The sequence below is a fragment of the Callithrix jacchus genome, chromosome 10 (genome assembly GCF_049354715.1).
Source record: "Callithrix jacchus isolate 240 chromosome 10, calJac240_pri, whole genome shotgun sequence".
Taxonomy (NCBI): Eukaryota; Metazoa; Chordata; class Mammalia; order Primates; family Cebidae; genus Callithrix; species Callithrix jacchus.
The window spans coordinates 115,773,269-115,788,742 of record NC_133511.1 but is presented as its reverse complement, the minus strand read 5'-3'; the positions used below and the strand labels follow the sequence as shown (position 1 = coordinate 115,788,742).

The following is a 15,474-nucleotide window of genomic DNA, read 5'->3' as shown; positions in this document are numbered from 1 at the left end:
GATCTTTCCACAATGTGTATATGTATGAAAGCATCACATTACACAATTTTTATTGTCAATTAAAAACAAAATATAACTCTTTGAAACGATGATATGAGTGTAATAGACTACAATAAAATACTCAGAAGTTATCATTGTGACACAGATTTTGAAGTATCTGTCTATAATAATATAGATAGTAGACTAGCCTTTAGATATCTTCTTGTTGTGGACTTGTATATGCTGTGTTCTTGAATGACAGAAATTTTTCCATAGCACAGCCCAAATCTTAGATATGAAGTTGTTTTATATAAGGGCTCCTAAACAAGTGATTTGATTATGAATAATCTTAAATCTTTCACTGCATGCAAAGTGAAAGTAGAAATGAAGAGAATGTATAAGTAACATTTTCAAGATGTATTATCCATTCAACATATAATTATTGAGTGTCTAAAATTTGTACAACATTAGGCTTGCTGATATGGAATGACCGAAATGTAAACAAAGCAAAATGGCTGCCTTTGAATTTACAAATAATAATGATAATTATATTTTATTAGTTTTACATTACTATGGACTAGTCATTGTGTTATCTTACATTACTATCTCTTTTAAACTTACAGCAATTCTTGTATTTAAGTATAATTATTATTCCCATTTTTCAAACACAGAAATTGAAGCTCAGAGAAATTATGTATTACCTAACATCATGAAGCCAGGAGATGGAATTAGTCAAACCACATCACTTCCCTTCACCACTGATTTCACATTGATACACTGCCCCTCCTCCACATGATACAGTATAATGTGCAATATGCTAAGTGGCATTAGAAACCATTCAAAGCATTATTGAAGTTCAGCTGAGGAAAAGGGACCAACTGAAATAGATACTGCTTGTTAGCTGCTGGAAAAACAGCAGAGAGAGCCATTCCTGCTATAAGTGCTCTTAATATTTGTAGCTGCCTACTCATATTTTTTCCCATGCTTGCGACACTGACTTGGGTTTGTATGAATGATTTTTACTGGAAATGGTGCTTCTGGGTAGAGATTTCTTTTCAAAGCTCATATTCAATAACAAGAAATATTAAAATTTGGCACGTTGAAACAAGGTCACATATTATGTCTTTTTCACCTTCTTGAACATGAGTTGGTCTGGGAAAAGAAGTGGAATGGATGCCCTTTGCAAATTATGTGTGTTTATTGAAAGGTTTTTGTGGAAGATATATGGCTTCTTCCAGATTTCACATTAGCTTCTGAGAAATATGAAAAATACATTGGCTTAGTCATTCATATTTATGCCCAAATTCACAGGAAGGGTTCTTAAGTTTCCAGCAGCTTAGGATCACATATTTTCTCAGGCCTTCACTGACGCCAGGAGGAAATACATGATGAAACACCTTGTTTCCTTCAATCCTTATACTTCTCCTGATCAGATAAGGCTAGAGAAACCAAGAGTAGAAAGGACTTTATTTTCTGAGGTGTATCCCTGACACTGTCATACTGAGTGCCTGTTAGTCCTTTGCCCCAGGGGTAATTGTTTTCTTTCTTCCTTTCCCATCTTATCACTAGTTTTGAGAGTTACATTACAAAGAAACTGTGACAGAACTATGGCCATGCAAGGAAGAGACAGGGAGGTAAATACCCCAGCTTCTCTCTGCTCAAAATCTTTTATTTCTTGCCCTGTCTCCATGGGCCCATCTCAACTGGCAGCAAGAATATCACTTATGCAATACTCCAGGATACACTGAACATAACTATTTGGTTGGTGCAAAAGTAATTGCAGTTTTTGCCATTGAAAGTAATGGCAAAATCACAATTGCTTTTGCACCAACGTAATAAATATGTGAATGAATAAATGGCTTTTCCTCCTTACCGTAATGATTTTTCATCCCAAGAATTCCTTGACACTTTCTTGCAAATTTGCTGAAATAATTGAATTTTCATTCCACTCCTTCTGAAAATAGTTCCTGAATTCCACCTACTTCCTCTGCCATTTTTCTTCAATAGTCTCTTAAATAGTTTGGCCCAACTCTTGGCAGGTAGAAATTGAGGTGTAGATATTAATGTGGAGAAACTTGGTAAAAGTGGAGAAAAGAAAAAGAACTAGTCTTGATCCTTCCAGTTTTTAACTCCAGCCCTGATTACACTGGATTCATGGCTTGGGGTGTAACCTAATTTATCTTCAGTCTGATTCTTCCTTCTATCCTTGTAACTCTCCACAGAGAAATACTGTTAGCTCAATGACCTGGGAAAACCACTCAGTGTTGCTGGAATTTGTGTTCCTCGCCTATCCCTCCTGCCTAGAACTGCGTATTCTGTCCTTCCTTGGAGTCAGCGTGGTTTACGGATTGATCATCACTGGGAACATCCTCATTGTGGTGTCCATTCACACAGAAGCCTGTCTATGCACACCCATGTACTATTTCCTGGGCAGCCTTTCTGGGATTGAAATATGCTACACCGCAGTGGTGGTGCCCCATATCCTGGCCAACACCCTACAGTCAGAGAAGACCATCACCCTTCTGGGCTGTGCCACCCAGATGGTTTTCTTCGTTGCACTGGGCATTGCTGATTGCTTCCTCTTGGCTGCCATGGCCTATGACCGCTATGTGGCCATTTGCCACCCCTTGCAGTACCCTCTCCTCATGACATTGACTCTTTGTGTCCGCTTGGTTGTGGCATCAGTCATCAGTGGTCTGTTCCTGTCCTTACAACTGGTGGCTTTCATCTTCTCTCTGCCATTCTGCCGGGCTCGGGGCATTGAGCACTTCTTTTGTGATGTGCCACCAGTCATGCATCTTGTTTGTGCTCACAGTCATGTTCATGAGCAGTCAGTTCTGGTGGCAGCCACACTAGCCATTGCTGTGCCTTTCTTCCTCATCACCACATCCTACACCTTCATAGTGGCTGCTGTGCTCAAGATCCACTCGGCTGCTGGCCGCCACCGGGCCTTCTCCACCTGCTCCTCTCATCTCACTGTGGTGCTGCTGCAGTATGGCTGCTGTGCCTTCATGTACCTGCGCCCCAGCTCCAGCTACCACCCCAAGCAAGATCAGTTCATCTCACTGGTGTACACATTGGGAACCCCACTGCTCAACCCACTCATCTATGCCTTGAGGAACAATGAGATGAAAGTGGCCATAAGGAGAGTTTTTACCAGGAACTGCCTTTCTCAGAACAGCTAGGATAGATGAGAGGACAATCTATCAGGCAAGTATTTGGTTCCAGCTCATCAAATCTCTATGAAAATGGGACTTCTATCATTTGATGTTAAAACTCACCTAAAAGATGGTATAAATTATATGGATACTGTTTATTTATTTGTACCAATGATTTTTAAATGTTTCTATAATTTGACTCAGTAATTTCTCTTCTCAGAAAGAACTACATGAACGAATGAGCATAAGGTGATCTAAAGTGGCAAGTATAATACTTTGTTTACCAGCTGGGAAGAGATAGCTCATTCAGTGGTTTTTAACTAAAAAATATTTTTAAAGGATTATCTGCAGTGGTTATGGGTAAGGAAACCAAGAAAGTGTGGCAGGACACTAACATTCTAGCAATAACAGAAAGATTTCTCAGCCCTAGACCTAAAAGGCATGCAATAAAAGAAGGGTGCAATATTATCAGAGTCCAGTGACAGCTAAATCTAAGGAGATAAACAACTTGGTAGAAACTGTGGCATCAGAAATAACAGAAACTATGACAGAACTATGGCCATGCAAGGAAGAGACAGGGAGGTTAATACCCCAGCATCTCTCTGCTCAAAGTCTTCCATTTCTTGTCCTGTCTCCATGGGCCAAACTCAACTGGCAGCAAAAGGGGAGGATAGACTGGGTGAATCAATCCACTGAAGTCAGTCTCCTAGGACATAGGGAAAGGCAGAAAAAAACCTTGAGAATGAGGGCCAAACAGAGAACAGTCAGAGCAATAGTTGTTTATTATAGTATCATACATAAAAACGAAAATAGTGGCTCACACCTGTAATCCCAGCACTTTGGAAGGCCGAGGTAGGCCGATCACAAGGTCAGGAGTTCAAGACCAGCCTGACCAACACGGTAAAACCTCATCTCTACTAAAAACACAAAAATTAGCCGGGCATGGTGGCATGCGCCTGTAATCCCAGCTACTCAGGAGACTGAGGCAGGAGAATAGCTTGAACCTGGAAGGTGGGTGAATAGCTTGAACCCCGGAGGTGGAGGTTGTGGTGAGTCGAGATCACACCACTGTACCTGAGCCTGGGTGACAGAGAGGCTGGGTGTGGTGGCTCACACCTGTAATTCCAGCACTTTGGAAGGATGAAATGGGCAGATCACAAGGTCAGGAGTTTGAGACCAGCCTGGCCAACATGGTGAAACTCTGGCTCTACTAAAAATACAAAAATCAGTCGGGTGTGGTGGTACACACCTGTAATCCCAGCTACTTGGGAGGCTGACACAGGAGAATCACTTGAACCTGGGAGGTGCAGGTTGCAGTGAGCCAAGATCATGCCATTGCACTCCATCCTGGGCAACAGAGCGAGACTTCCTCTATCTCAAAAAATAAAAAAAGAAAAGAAATTAATCCACTTTCCCCATAATAAGGTATTCGTTAAACAATTACCGTATAAAGGAATATTATTCAGCCTCAAATTTATGTTTTCAAATACTAGTTATTAGTAACAGTTTACACTAAGTGCTTCCTGTGTGCCAGGAATATACTCTCAATCTTCAAAAAGCTCATTAAGGCTATTATTTCTGTTTCTTATATAAATGGGAGAGTTCTCAGAAAACAGACCAAGACAGTGAAGTCAGTACGGTAGTTTCCACTTACCTACAGGTTTACTTTCCACAGTTCCAGTTTCCCCCTGTCAATGCAGTATAAAAATCCTGAATGGAAAATTCCAGAAAAAATTTATAAGTTTTAAATTGTGTCCTGCTCTGAGTAAAGTAATGAAATCCCAAGCTATCCATTGTATCCCATCTGGGAAGTGAATCATACTTTGTCCAGCATATCCCCACTGTATACAGCACCTGTCTTTTACTATGTATAGAGTTCAGTACCATCCGCAGCTTCAGGTATCCACTGCAGGGGTCTTGGACTATATACCCCTTGAACAAAGTAAGGGAAGACTATTGTAGCTGTAGATAACTATGGATCAGGAAACCAGCCCCAGGGAGCATAATTGGGCTGTAATAAAGGAAGACTCTCTGCTGCCAGAGTGGAGGATACCAATAATGTGCCAAATTGAATTCAAAATTGCTATGGAATAGTGACTGCAATGTGCCTCCTATTTCTCACCCTTTTGAATGGAGGTGTCTATTATTATCTAAATAGGGAACTGATACTAATTACAAGATCTTCAATTTTGTACCTGGATTATAAATTTTATTTTTAAGACTTGTTTTATGGCACAACATATGTTTCCTTCTGATGTCCCATGTGCCTTTGATAAGAATGTGTATCCTGTAGCTGTTGAGTGAAGTCCAGTAAGTTAAGTTAGCTAACAGTGGGGTTCTAATCTTCAATATATATACATATTTTTTATCTACTTGTCTGAGCAATTACTGAAGAAGGTGGGTTTAAATCCGCAACTGTGATTGCAGATTTGTTCATCTCTCCCTTTAGCTCTAACAATTTTTGTTTTCTGTATTTTGAATCTATTATTATATGTAAATATCTTGATTTGTTATATCTTGCTGATAAATTAACCATTTTTATCATTAAGCAATGCTCTTTTTAATTGACAGTAATCTCTCTGATCCAGAATTCTACTTTGTCTTATCTTTATAGCTGCATTGTCTCATCTATCCTTAGTATTTTATGATACTTATTGCTCTTCCCTTTTATTTCTGCCTTTTTTCTCATATGTAAGGTGTACCTCTTGTAAATAGCATACAATTGACTTTTTTTTTTTTTTTTTGAGATGGAATTTCACTCTTGTTACCCAGGCTGGAGTGCAATGGCACGATCTCGGCTCTCCTCAACCTCCGCCTCCTGGGTTCAAGCAATTCTCCCGCCTCAGCATCCTGAGTAGCTGGGATTACAGGCACGCGCCACCATGCCCAGCTAATTTTTTGTATTTTTAGTAGAGACGGGGTTTCACCTTTTTGACCAGGATGTTCTCGATCTCTTGACCTCCTGATCCACCCGTCTCGGCCTCCCAAAGTGCTGGGATTACAGGCTTGAGCCACCACGCCCGGCCACAATGGCCTTTTTTTAACCCGCTCTTATTGCAGTGTATGTATACCATCTTCTCATAGTTTTATATTTATTCCTTCTTTTCTTTGTTTTTTGGTTTCTCCTTTCCAGTCTCTTTAAATTTAGAAATAATTTTTTTCTTCTGTATTGACTTTTAAGCTATATCTTTGCATTTTATTTTGTGGCTGCATTTTTATCACAACCTACCATGAATTATTATGATAACTCCTCAGCAAATATGCAGGAGACTTTTAAAAGTATAATTACATTTAATTTGTGCTCTTGATATATGATATTTCACTTATAAATTCCATCATAGATTGTTGTTTTCGTTTTAAATAGTTTATGAAATTTTTAAATAGCCTTTTACATTTTAACCTTAAACTTATGAATATAATTATCTTTTTTCTTTAACAATTTTAAAGGTATAATTTAATTGTCTTCTGGTTCCCATTATTTCTGATGAGAAATCATTTGTCTTCTCCTTTTGTTTTCCCACACTCAACATTCCTCTATGATAAAAAAAAAAAAACTTTAAACAAATCAGGTATAGAAGGCACATTACTCAATACAATAAGACTCTATATTAAAAACTCACAGTTAACATCATACCAAATAGGAAGAAGTTGAAAGCCTTCCTCTAAGAACTGGAACAAGGATGCCCACTTCTACCACTCTTATTTAACAAAGTACTGGAAGTTCTAGACAAAGCAGTAAGGCAAGAAAAAGGAACAAAGGACATCCAAATTGAAAAGGAGGAAATAAAATTGTCCATCTTTTCAAATGACATAATCTGTTTTTAAAAAAATTTATTTATTATACTTTAAGTTCTGGGGTACATGTACAGATTGTGCAGGTCTGTTACATAGGAATACAAATGCCATGGCGGTGGTTTGCTACATTCATCACCCCGTCGTCTACATTAGGTATTTCTCCTAATGCTATCCCTCCTCAATTCCCCCACCCCCTGCTATTCTTCCCCTAGCTCTTTACTTCCCATGCCCAAACACCATGGAATACTATGCAGCCATAAAAAAAGATGAGCTCATGTCCTTTGCACAGACTGGATGAAACTGGAGACATAATCTTATGTAAAAAATACCTAAAGACTTCATCAAAATCATCTTAGAACTAATGAACAAATTTTAGTAAAAACTTAAGATGCAAAATACACAAACAAAAACCACTAATAAACTAGCTAGAAAAAAGCAAGAAAGCAATCCCATTTATAATACTAACCCCCCAAAATACCTAAGAATATATTTAACAAAGGAAGTAAAAGATCTCTACAATAAAAAGTACAAAACAGTGATGAAAGAAATTGAAGAGGACACAAAAAAATGGAAAGACATTCCATGTTTATGAATTGAAAAAATTAATATTGTTAAAATGACCATATTACCTAAAGCAATCTACAGATTGGGTACAGTTTCCATCAAAATACCCATGGCATTCTTCACAGAAGTAGAAAAAATATATCAAATTCATGGGTAACCACAAAAAGTCTAAATAGCAAAAGAAATACTGAGCAAAAATCACAAAGCTGAAGGCATCACACTACCTAACTTTAAAATATACTACAAAGATATAGTAACAAAAAACACTATCATACTAGCATATAAATGCAGATATATAGATTAAGGAGCAGAATAGAGAACTCAGAAATAAATCCACATATTTACAACAAACTGATATTTTATACAGTTACCAAGAACATACATCGGAGAAAGGACAGTCTCTAATAAATGGTGCTAAGAAAGCCAGATATCTGTATGCAGAAAAAATGAAACTATATTCATCTCTTACCATATGCAAAAGTCAATTTAAAAGAGATTAATGACAAAAATTTAAGACTTGAAACTATAAAAATGCTATAAGAAAACAGGAGAAACAATTCAGGACATTGGTCTAGGCAAAGATTTTATGTATAAGATTGCAAAATCATAGACAATAAAAACTTGGATAAGCAAATTAGACTATATCAAACTAAAAAGCTTCTGCACAGGGAAGAAAACAATCAACAAAATGAAAAGACAATCTGTAGAATGGGAAAATATATTTGCACACTATGGATGAATAATGTGCGAATATATTTTCCCATTCTACAGATTGTCTAGCATCCATAATATACAAGAAATTTATTTTTTCCCATTCTAGTGTGAATATATTTTCCTATTCTACAGATTATCTAGCATCCATAACACACAAGAGACTAACATCCATAATACACAAGAAATTTAAACAACTAAACAGCAGAAAGAAAAATCAAAACAAAGATTCAAATTTTAAAATGGGAAAAGAATCTGAAAAGACATTTCTCAAAAGAAAACATAAAAATGGCCAATAGGTATATAAAAAATGCTCAACATCATTATTCATCATATAAATGCAAATCAAAGTCACAGTAAGGTACCATCTCACCCCAGTTAGAATGGCTATCATAAAAACAAAAAATAACAAATGCTAGCAAGGATGCAGAGAAAAGAAAATTCTTATACACTGTTCATAAAAATGTAAATTAGTACAGCTATTACTTAAAAGAGTACGGAAGTTTCTCTGGAAACTAAAAGTAGAACTGCCATATGATTCAGAAATCCACTGCTGGTCACTATCCAAAGGAGAAGTCAGTATATCAAAGAGATACCTGCACTGCCATGTTTAAGGCAGATCTATTCACAGTAGAGAAGGTATGGAATCAAGATGTATATCCACCTACAGATGAATGGATGAAGAAAATGTGGGATATATAAACAATAGAATAGTATTTAGTCATAAAAATAATGAAATTTTGTCATCTGCAGCAACATGGATGAATCTGGAGGACATTACATTAATGGAAATGTCAGACACGAAAAAGTAAATACTGCGTGTTCTCACTCATATGTAGAAACTAAAACAAAATTGAGCTCATAGAAGTAGAAAGTAGAACTATGGTTATTTCAGGTCGGGAAGGGAAGACAAGTGGGGAAAATAGGAAAGCTTTGTGAATGAATACAAAATTGCAGCCAGAGGGGTGAAATAAATTTTACTGTTCTGTAGCACTATAGGGTACATATGGTTAAAATTAATTTAGCATATATCTTTTAAAAGCTAGAAGAGAGAATGTTGAATGTTCAAAAAACAATAAACTGAATATTCGAGGTGATAGGTGTGCTAATTACCCTGATTTGATCAATATACATTGTATATGTGTATTAAAATATCCCTCAATATTCCATAAATGTGTACAATTACTGCATGTCAACTAAAAATATAGGCTAAAAAAAGAAATATCATGTGATCCAACAATCTATTTAGTATTTATCTGAAAGAAAGTAAATCAGTATAACAAAGAGGCACCTGTATCCCTACATTCATCTCAGCACTATTCATGATACCCAAGGTACAGAATCAACCTAAGTGTCCATGGTAGAAATACGTGATGGGATAATATTCAGTCATAAAAATATTAAAATCAGGTCACTTGTGGCAATGTGGATGATCTTGAAAGACCCTATGTTAACTAAAATGTTAGGCACAGAAAGATAAATCTTGCACGTTCCTATTCATATGTAAAAGCTAAATAACTTTACCTCATCAACATAGTGAGTAGAATTGTGGTTGTTAGAGGCTGGTAAGGGTAGGGTGAGGGGAGGATAGGAAGAGGATGATTAATAAATGAAGTACAGCTAGATCAGAGAAATAAGTTCTAGTGGTCTACAGAATTATAGAGTGACTACAGTTAACAAAAAATTACTTCGTATTTGTAAATGGCTAAAGAGAATTTTGAAAGTTTCCAACACAAAGAAATGATAAATGTTTGATATAATGGATACACTAATTAGTTTGATGTTTTCTTTACACATTGTATACATGTATTAAAAATTACTCTCTACCCCATAAATATGTACAGTTATTATGGGTCAATTTAAATAAATAAGTAAATATTTTACAACAAACAAAAGCAAGAAAAAGTTAATAATGAAAAATGCAACAAGAAGTTTAAACAAGTAAAAATTGTAAAATATAATAAATTTGTAACAAGATAAAGAAACAAATAACATCTGTACAACAAGAACAGGATCTGTGGAAAAAACTTAATTATTAGTTAGAAATATAACATGGAAACAAAAGGAAATGAAAATGTAAAATAGCCTTTTTTAAAATTTTTAATAGGTGGCATAAACATGTGACAAAACAACTTAGATGAAATGAAAATCAGCAAATTGAAACTAAGATTGAGAAATCCCACAGAATACAGCCAGTCACATAGGGCCATTTAAATATGGGATAGTGTGGCCGGGTGCAGTGACTCATGCTGGTAATCCCAGCCCTTTGAGGCTGAGGTAGGAGGATCACAAGGTCAGGAGTTTGAGACCAGTCTGACCAACATGGCGAAACCCCATCTCTACTAAAAATACAAAAGATTTCTGGGCATGGTGGTGCACACCTGTAGTTCCACCTACTATGGAGGCTGAGACAGGAGAATTGCTTGAACCCAGGAGGCAGAGGTTGTAGTAAGCAAAGATTGTGCCACTGCACTCCAGCCTTGGCAACAGAGGGAGACTCTGTCTCAAGAAAAGAAAAAAAAAAAGAAATATGAGAGAGTTTAATAAATAATTCCATTAAAAAGTAGGCAAATGACATAAATAGACATTTCTCAAAGGAAGGTATACAAATGGCTAAATAACATATGGAAAAAAGTACTCAACATCACTAATCATCAGGGAAATGCAAATCAAAACCACAGTAAGATACCACCTTACCCCAGCCAGAATGGGCATTAGTAAAAAGTCAAAAAACAATAGTTGTTGGTGTAGATGTGGTGAAAAGGGAATACTTATACACTGCTAGTGGGAATATAAGTTAATACAACCCTTATGGAAAACAGTATGGAGATTTATCAAAGAATTAAAAGTATATCTACCATTTGATCTAGCAATTTCATTACCAGGCATATACCCAAAGGAAAATAAGTCATTATATCAAGAAGACACCTGCACACACATGTTTTATGGCAGCACAATTCATAATTGTAAAGCTATGGAGCCAACTTAAGTGCTCATCAACCAATGAGTGAATAAAGAAAATGTGGTATATACACCCTATGGAATACTCAGCTGCAAAAGAAGAATAAAATAATGTCTTTTGCAGCAACTTAGATGGAACAGGAGGGCATTTGTCTAAGTGAAATAACTCAGGAATGAAAAACCAAATACCATATATCCTCACTTACAAGTGGGAGCTAAGCTATGGGTACAAAAAGGTATACAGGGTGGTATAACAGATACCGGAGACTCAGAAGGGAAGATGGTGGGAGTGGTGAGGGGGGAAACTATATTGGATACAATGTATACTACTCAGGTGACAGGTGCACTAAAATTTCAGACTCTACTACTATACAATCCATCCATATAATCAAAAACAACTTGTACCCCTAAAGCTATTAAATAATAAAATAAACATGAAACAAATTTTTTAAAATATGAGAGCATATAAAAGGCAATGAAGATTCAGAATTATTTAAATAAATATTTAACGTAAATGCTATGCACCTCTTAAGAAAAGCATTGTTCTAAACTCTGTAAACTCAGTGGTAAAACAAAGTCCCAACTATAGAAAATAAAATAGGTAATTAATGACAAAACCTGTCAGTTTCTTTATATGATGTAAAGAACAAGGAAAAATAAGAGGAATGCAGAATGTCGAAATTGTTTTGTATCAAGAGTTACATGGTAACTCTTGAATGAGGCAATATACATCTATTGCAGCAATCTAGGCAAGTATAGTTGACCCTCCATTTCTGCAGGTTCCACATTGCAGATTCAACCAACCTGGGATTGGAAATATTTAAAAGAGAGCGAGAGAGAGCGTTTACAGAAGGAAATGTTATATTTGCAAACTATTTTTCAAATAAGGGGTTCATCCAAAATATATAAGGAATTCTGAATTATTGAGCATAGACAAGAAAGTGCAACAAACAAGCCACATTAACATCTGTCAGAAAACCATTTGCTGCTCCAGGCAGAGCAAAGAGCAAATACCAATTTCCTAAAGTAAGAGTGTGTTGATATGCTCAGTACTGCTGCTACTGTAGAAAATAAGGAGGAGGAGAATGTTTATGGTAATGTAGTGACAGATGATGATAGTGACTGATGATGATGATGGTGATGAGGATGGTGATGATAGTGGTGGGGTGGTGATGATGACGATGATGGTGATGGCTACTGATAATAATGTTGATGGTGATGATGCTGATATGATGATGATGAAGATAATGATGGTACTGGTATTGGTGGTAATGATAATAATAATGGTGATGATCGCTAACATGCACTGATAGCTTGCATGGTTTGATTCATTTTATTCTTACCAAAACATTAGAAGGGAGATATTATTATTATACTGAATTTATAATTAAGGAAACTGATGCACAGAGAAGTTAAATAATTTTCCAGGGTAACAAAAGTAATAAGAGGTATAGCCAGGGATCAAACCCAGACAATGTATTACCTTACTCACTATCATCAGGCTCTGTTGCTCCTCACAAAACTACAGAGAAGCTGTGTTGTCTGAGGCACCAAGTGAAACATAGGGCAGCAGAAGGTAGTGTGGTCAGAGATGATGTCAAAAATAACACTGGGTTAGATCATAGGGATTTACAGGCCTAAGTAAGGACTTTGATTTTACCCTAAGTAACATTCAAAGACACTGAGAGGAATAGCACTACCAGGCTTACATGTTAAATGAATCACTCTGTCTGCAAAGTAGAAAATACACTATTTCAGAGGAACATTGAATCAGAGTCTTTTTACCCATCTATTGTAATAATCTAGGCAAGTGCAGACAGACTTATGTTTTCTGAGGTTCCATGTTGTGAATCCAACCAACCTCAAATTGAAATTTGAAGAGAGAGAGAGAGAGAGATAACATACAGAATGAGAAAATACACTTGCAAACTTTACACCTGATAAGAAAAAAAGAACCAAAATTACAACTGAATAATCAGAATTCAAATTGAAAATCAAAGGGAAAGTGCTGGAGCCTAGCAGATAACTCAGGGGAAGAAGCTGGAGCACAGAAAAAGATGGGAATAAGAGGCTGGCAGAGATAAGCTAGGAACATGAAGTGAGTTAGTATTTTATTGAAACTGTAGTTGGAAGTGTTTCCACTCCCCTTGCCTCTGCAGCAGACCACCAATATCTAAACTATCAGAGAACTCTTCTGCCCTCATGAACACAGATACTGGTATGAGCAGCGATTTGGGAACTTATTAAAGGCATTACACGAGACTACCAACTCACGCAGGATCACTCACTCTGCCCTCAGACCCAAACAGCAGTGGTGGGACACCACACTGGGGGTGCAGACATCAGGAAACTGTGCCCTTCTCAGAGAACCTCAGCTCTTGTGTCTCCACATAACTGGAGCCCCCACAGACATTCCCAAGCACTAGAATTGTGGCCTCCACTCAGGGCTGGCTGGACCCAGGGAGCTGTAGGAGTCCCAGGCTTTAAGCTCTTAGGGAGTGCAGTTTCTAAAGGAAGGGAGAGTGCACTGCACCAAAATAACACCTTTTGGGACAATGGAAACAGAACATAGGCTTTTCTGTGCCTGAGAGCTCCCTACTTTTGGAATGTGAATAATTGTACCACTTCGAGCAGAGATGTGGGCACTGTGCTAAGCTCTGCAAAAGAAGAGTGTAGTTCCATCTCCCCAGCCAAGCAGTCTCAATGTTCAGGTCCAGGGGTAGCAAGGGGGATTTCTCCTTCTCCTTCCCCTCTCTCACTGCTGTGGACATGGTGATAGCTGCTTCCACAGAAAATTGCCACAGGTGTGCTAGAAGACAGCCTTATTATTATCATTATTTTTTTTTTTTGGTGGAGTTTCACTCTTGTTGCCCAGGCTGGAGTGCAATGGCACAATCTCAGCTCACTGCAACCTCCACCTCCTGGGATCAAGCGATTCTCCTGCCTCAGCCTCCTGAGTAGCTGGAATTATAGGCATACACCACCATGCCCAGCTAATTTTGTATTTTTAGTAGAGATGGGGTTTCTCCATTTTGGTCAGGCTGGTCTCAAACTCCTGATATCAGGTCATCCACCCTCCTTGGCCTCCCAAAGTGCTGGTATTACAGGTGTGAGACACTGCACCCCAACAGAAGACAGCCTTTTTAAGGCTATTAGGGATAACTGCATCTACAGTGGCAGTGTGGCCACCAGGTTTGGGCTTGCATGAAATACAGGACCCTTTCCACCTTTCTGGACAGGAACAATAGTGTTTCTGCAGAACAGAGTAGGAGAACCAAAAAGCTGTGCATTTTGGATTGAAAAAGGAGGTTCCACACTAAAGATATTTCAGCAGTGAGCTGTGGGGCAGAAATTTTTTGTGGCTTTTTCCTACACTGCAGACTGGAGATAGAGGTGTCTGACCAATTGGAGTGTCCCAAGAACTAGGGTAGGGGTGTGATAAGGAAAGAAAAAAGTAATAGTTTCTCCAGATGAGAAGAAATACACTGAACAATTCTGAAAATATGAGTAATCATGGTGTCACTCTATTCCCAAAGGATCATGCTAACTCTACAGCAACTCATCCTAACCAAAATGAAATCTATTCAAGAGAAAGTTATAAAACCAACACAAAAATAAAAAATAAAATAAGGGTGTATATTAAAAATATGTCAAAAAGATAGAGTTTTTGTTAAAAAAAGACACACAAAGAGGAGCTGGTACCATTCCTTCTAAACTATTCCAAATAATCCAAAAAGAGGGAATCCTTCCCAAATCATTTTATGAGACCAACATCATCCTGATACCAAAACCCGGCAGAGACCCAACAAGAAAAGAAAACTTCAGGCCAATATCCATGATGAACATAGATGCAAAAATCTTCAATAAAATATTGGCAAGCTGATTGCAACAGCAAATCAAAAAACTTATCCATCATGATCAAGTAGGATTCATCCTGGGGATGCAAGGCTGGTTCAACATACGCAAGTCTATCAACGTAATTCACCACATAAACAGAACCAAAAACAAAAACCACATGATTATCTCAATTGATGCAGAGAAGGCATTCAACAAAATTCAACAGCCCTTTATGCTGAAAACCCTCAATAAACTCGGTATCGATGGAACGTATCTCAAAGTAATAAAAGCTATTTATGACAAACCAACAGCCAATATCATACTGAATGGGCAAAAACTGGAAGCATTCCCTTTGAATAGCCAAGTCAATTCTAAGAAAAAAGAACACAGCGGGGGGCATCACACTACCGGATTTCAAACTATACTACAAGGCTACAGTAATCAAAACAGCATGGTACTGGTACCAAAA

The 15,474-nt window shown here is 37.4% G+C and overlaps 1 protein-coding gene across 1 annotated transcript; it reads left to right on the top strand.

Moving 5' to 3' along the window:
* The first annotated feature begins 505 nt into the window (after nucleotides 1–505).
* Nucleotides 506–3,317, top strand: OR10W1 (olfactory receptor family 10 subfamily W member 1). The gene has a single exon (XM_078339319.1). The coding sequence runs from the start codon at nucleotides 2,220–2,222 to the stop codon at nucleotides 3,162–3,164; it is 945 nt and encodes a 314-aa protein (XP_078195445.1). The 5' UTR covers nucleotides 506–2,219; the 3' UTR covers nucleotides 3,165–3,317.
* The last annotated feature ends 12,157 nt before the right edge of the window (nucleotides 3,318–15,474 follow it).

What these genes read in the sequence shown, in the direction of transcription:
- OR10W1 (XM_078339319.1), top strand. Translation starts at nt 2,220, where the DNA reads ATGACCTGGGAAAACCACTCAGTGTTGCTGGAATTTGTGTTCCTCGCC.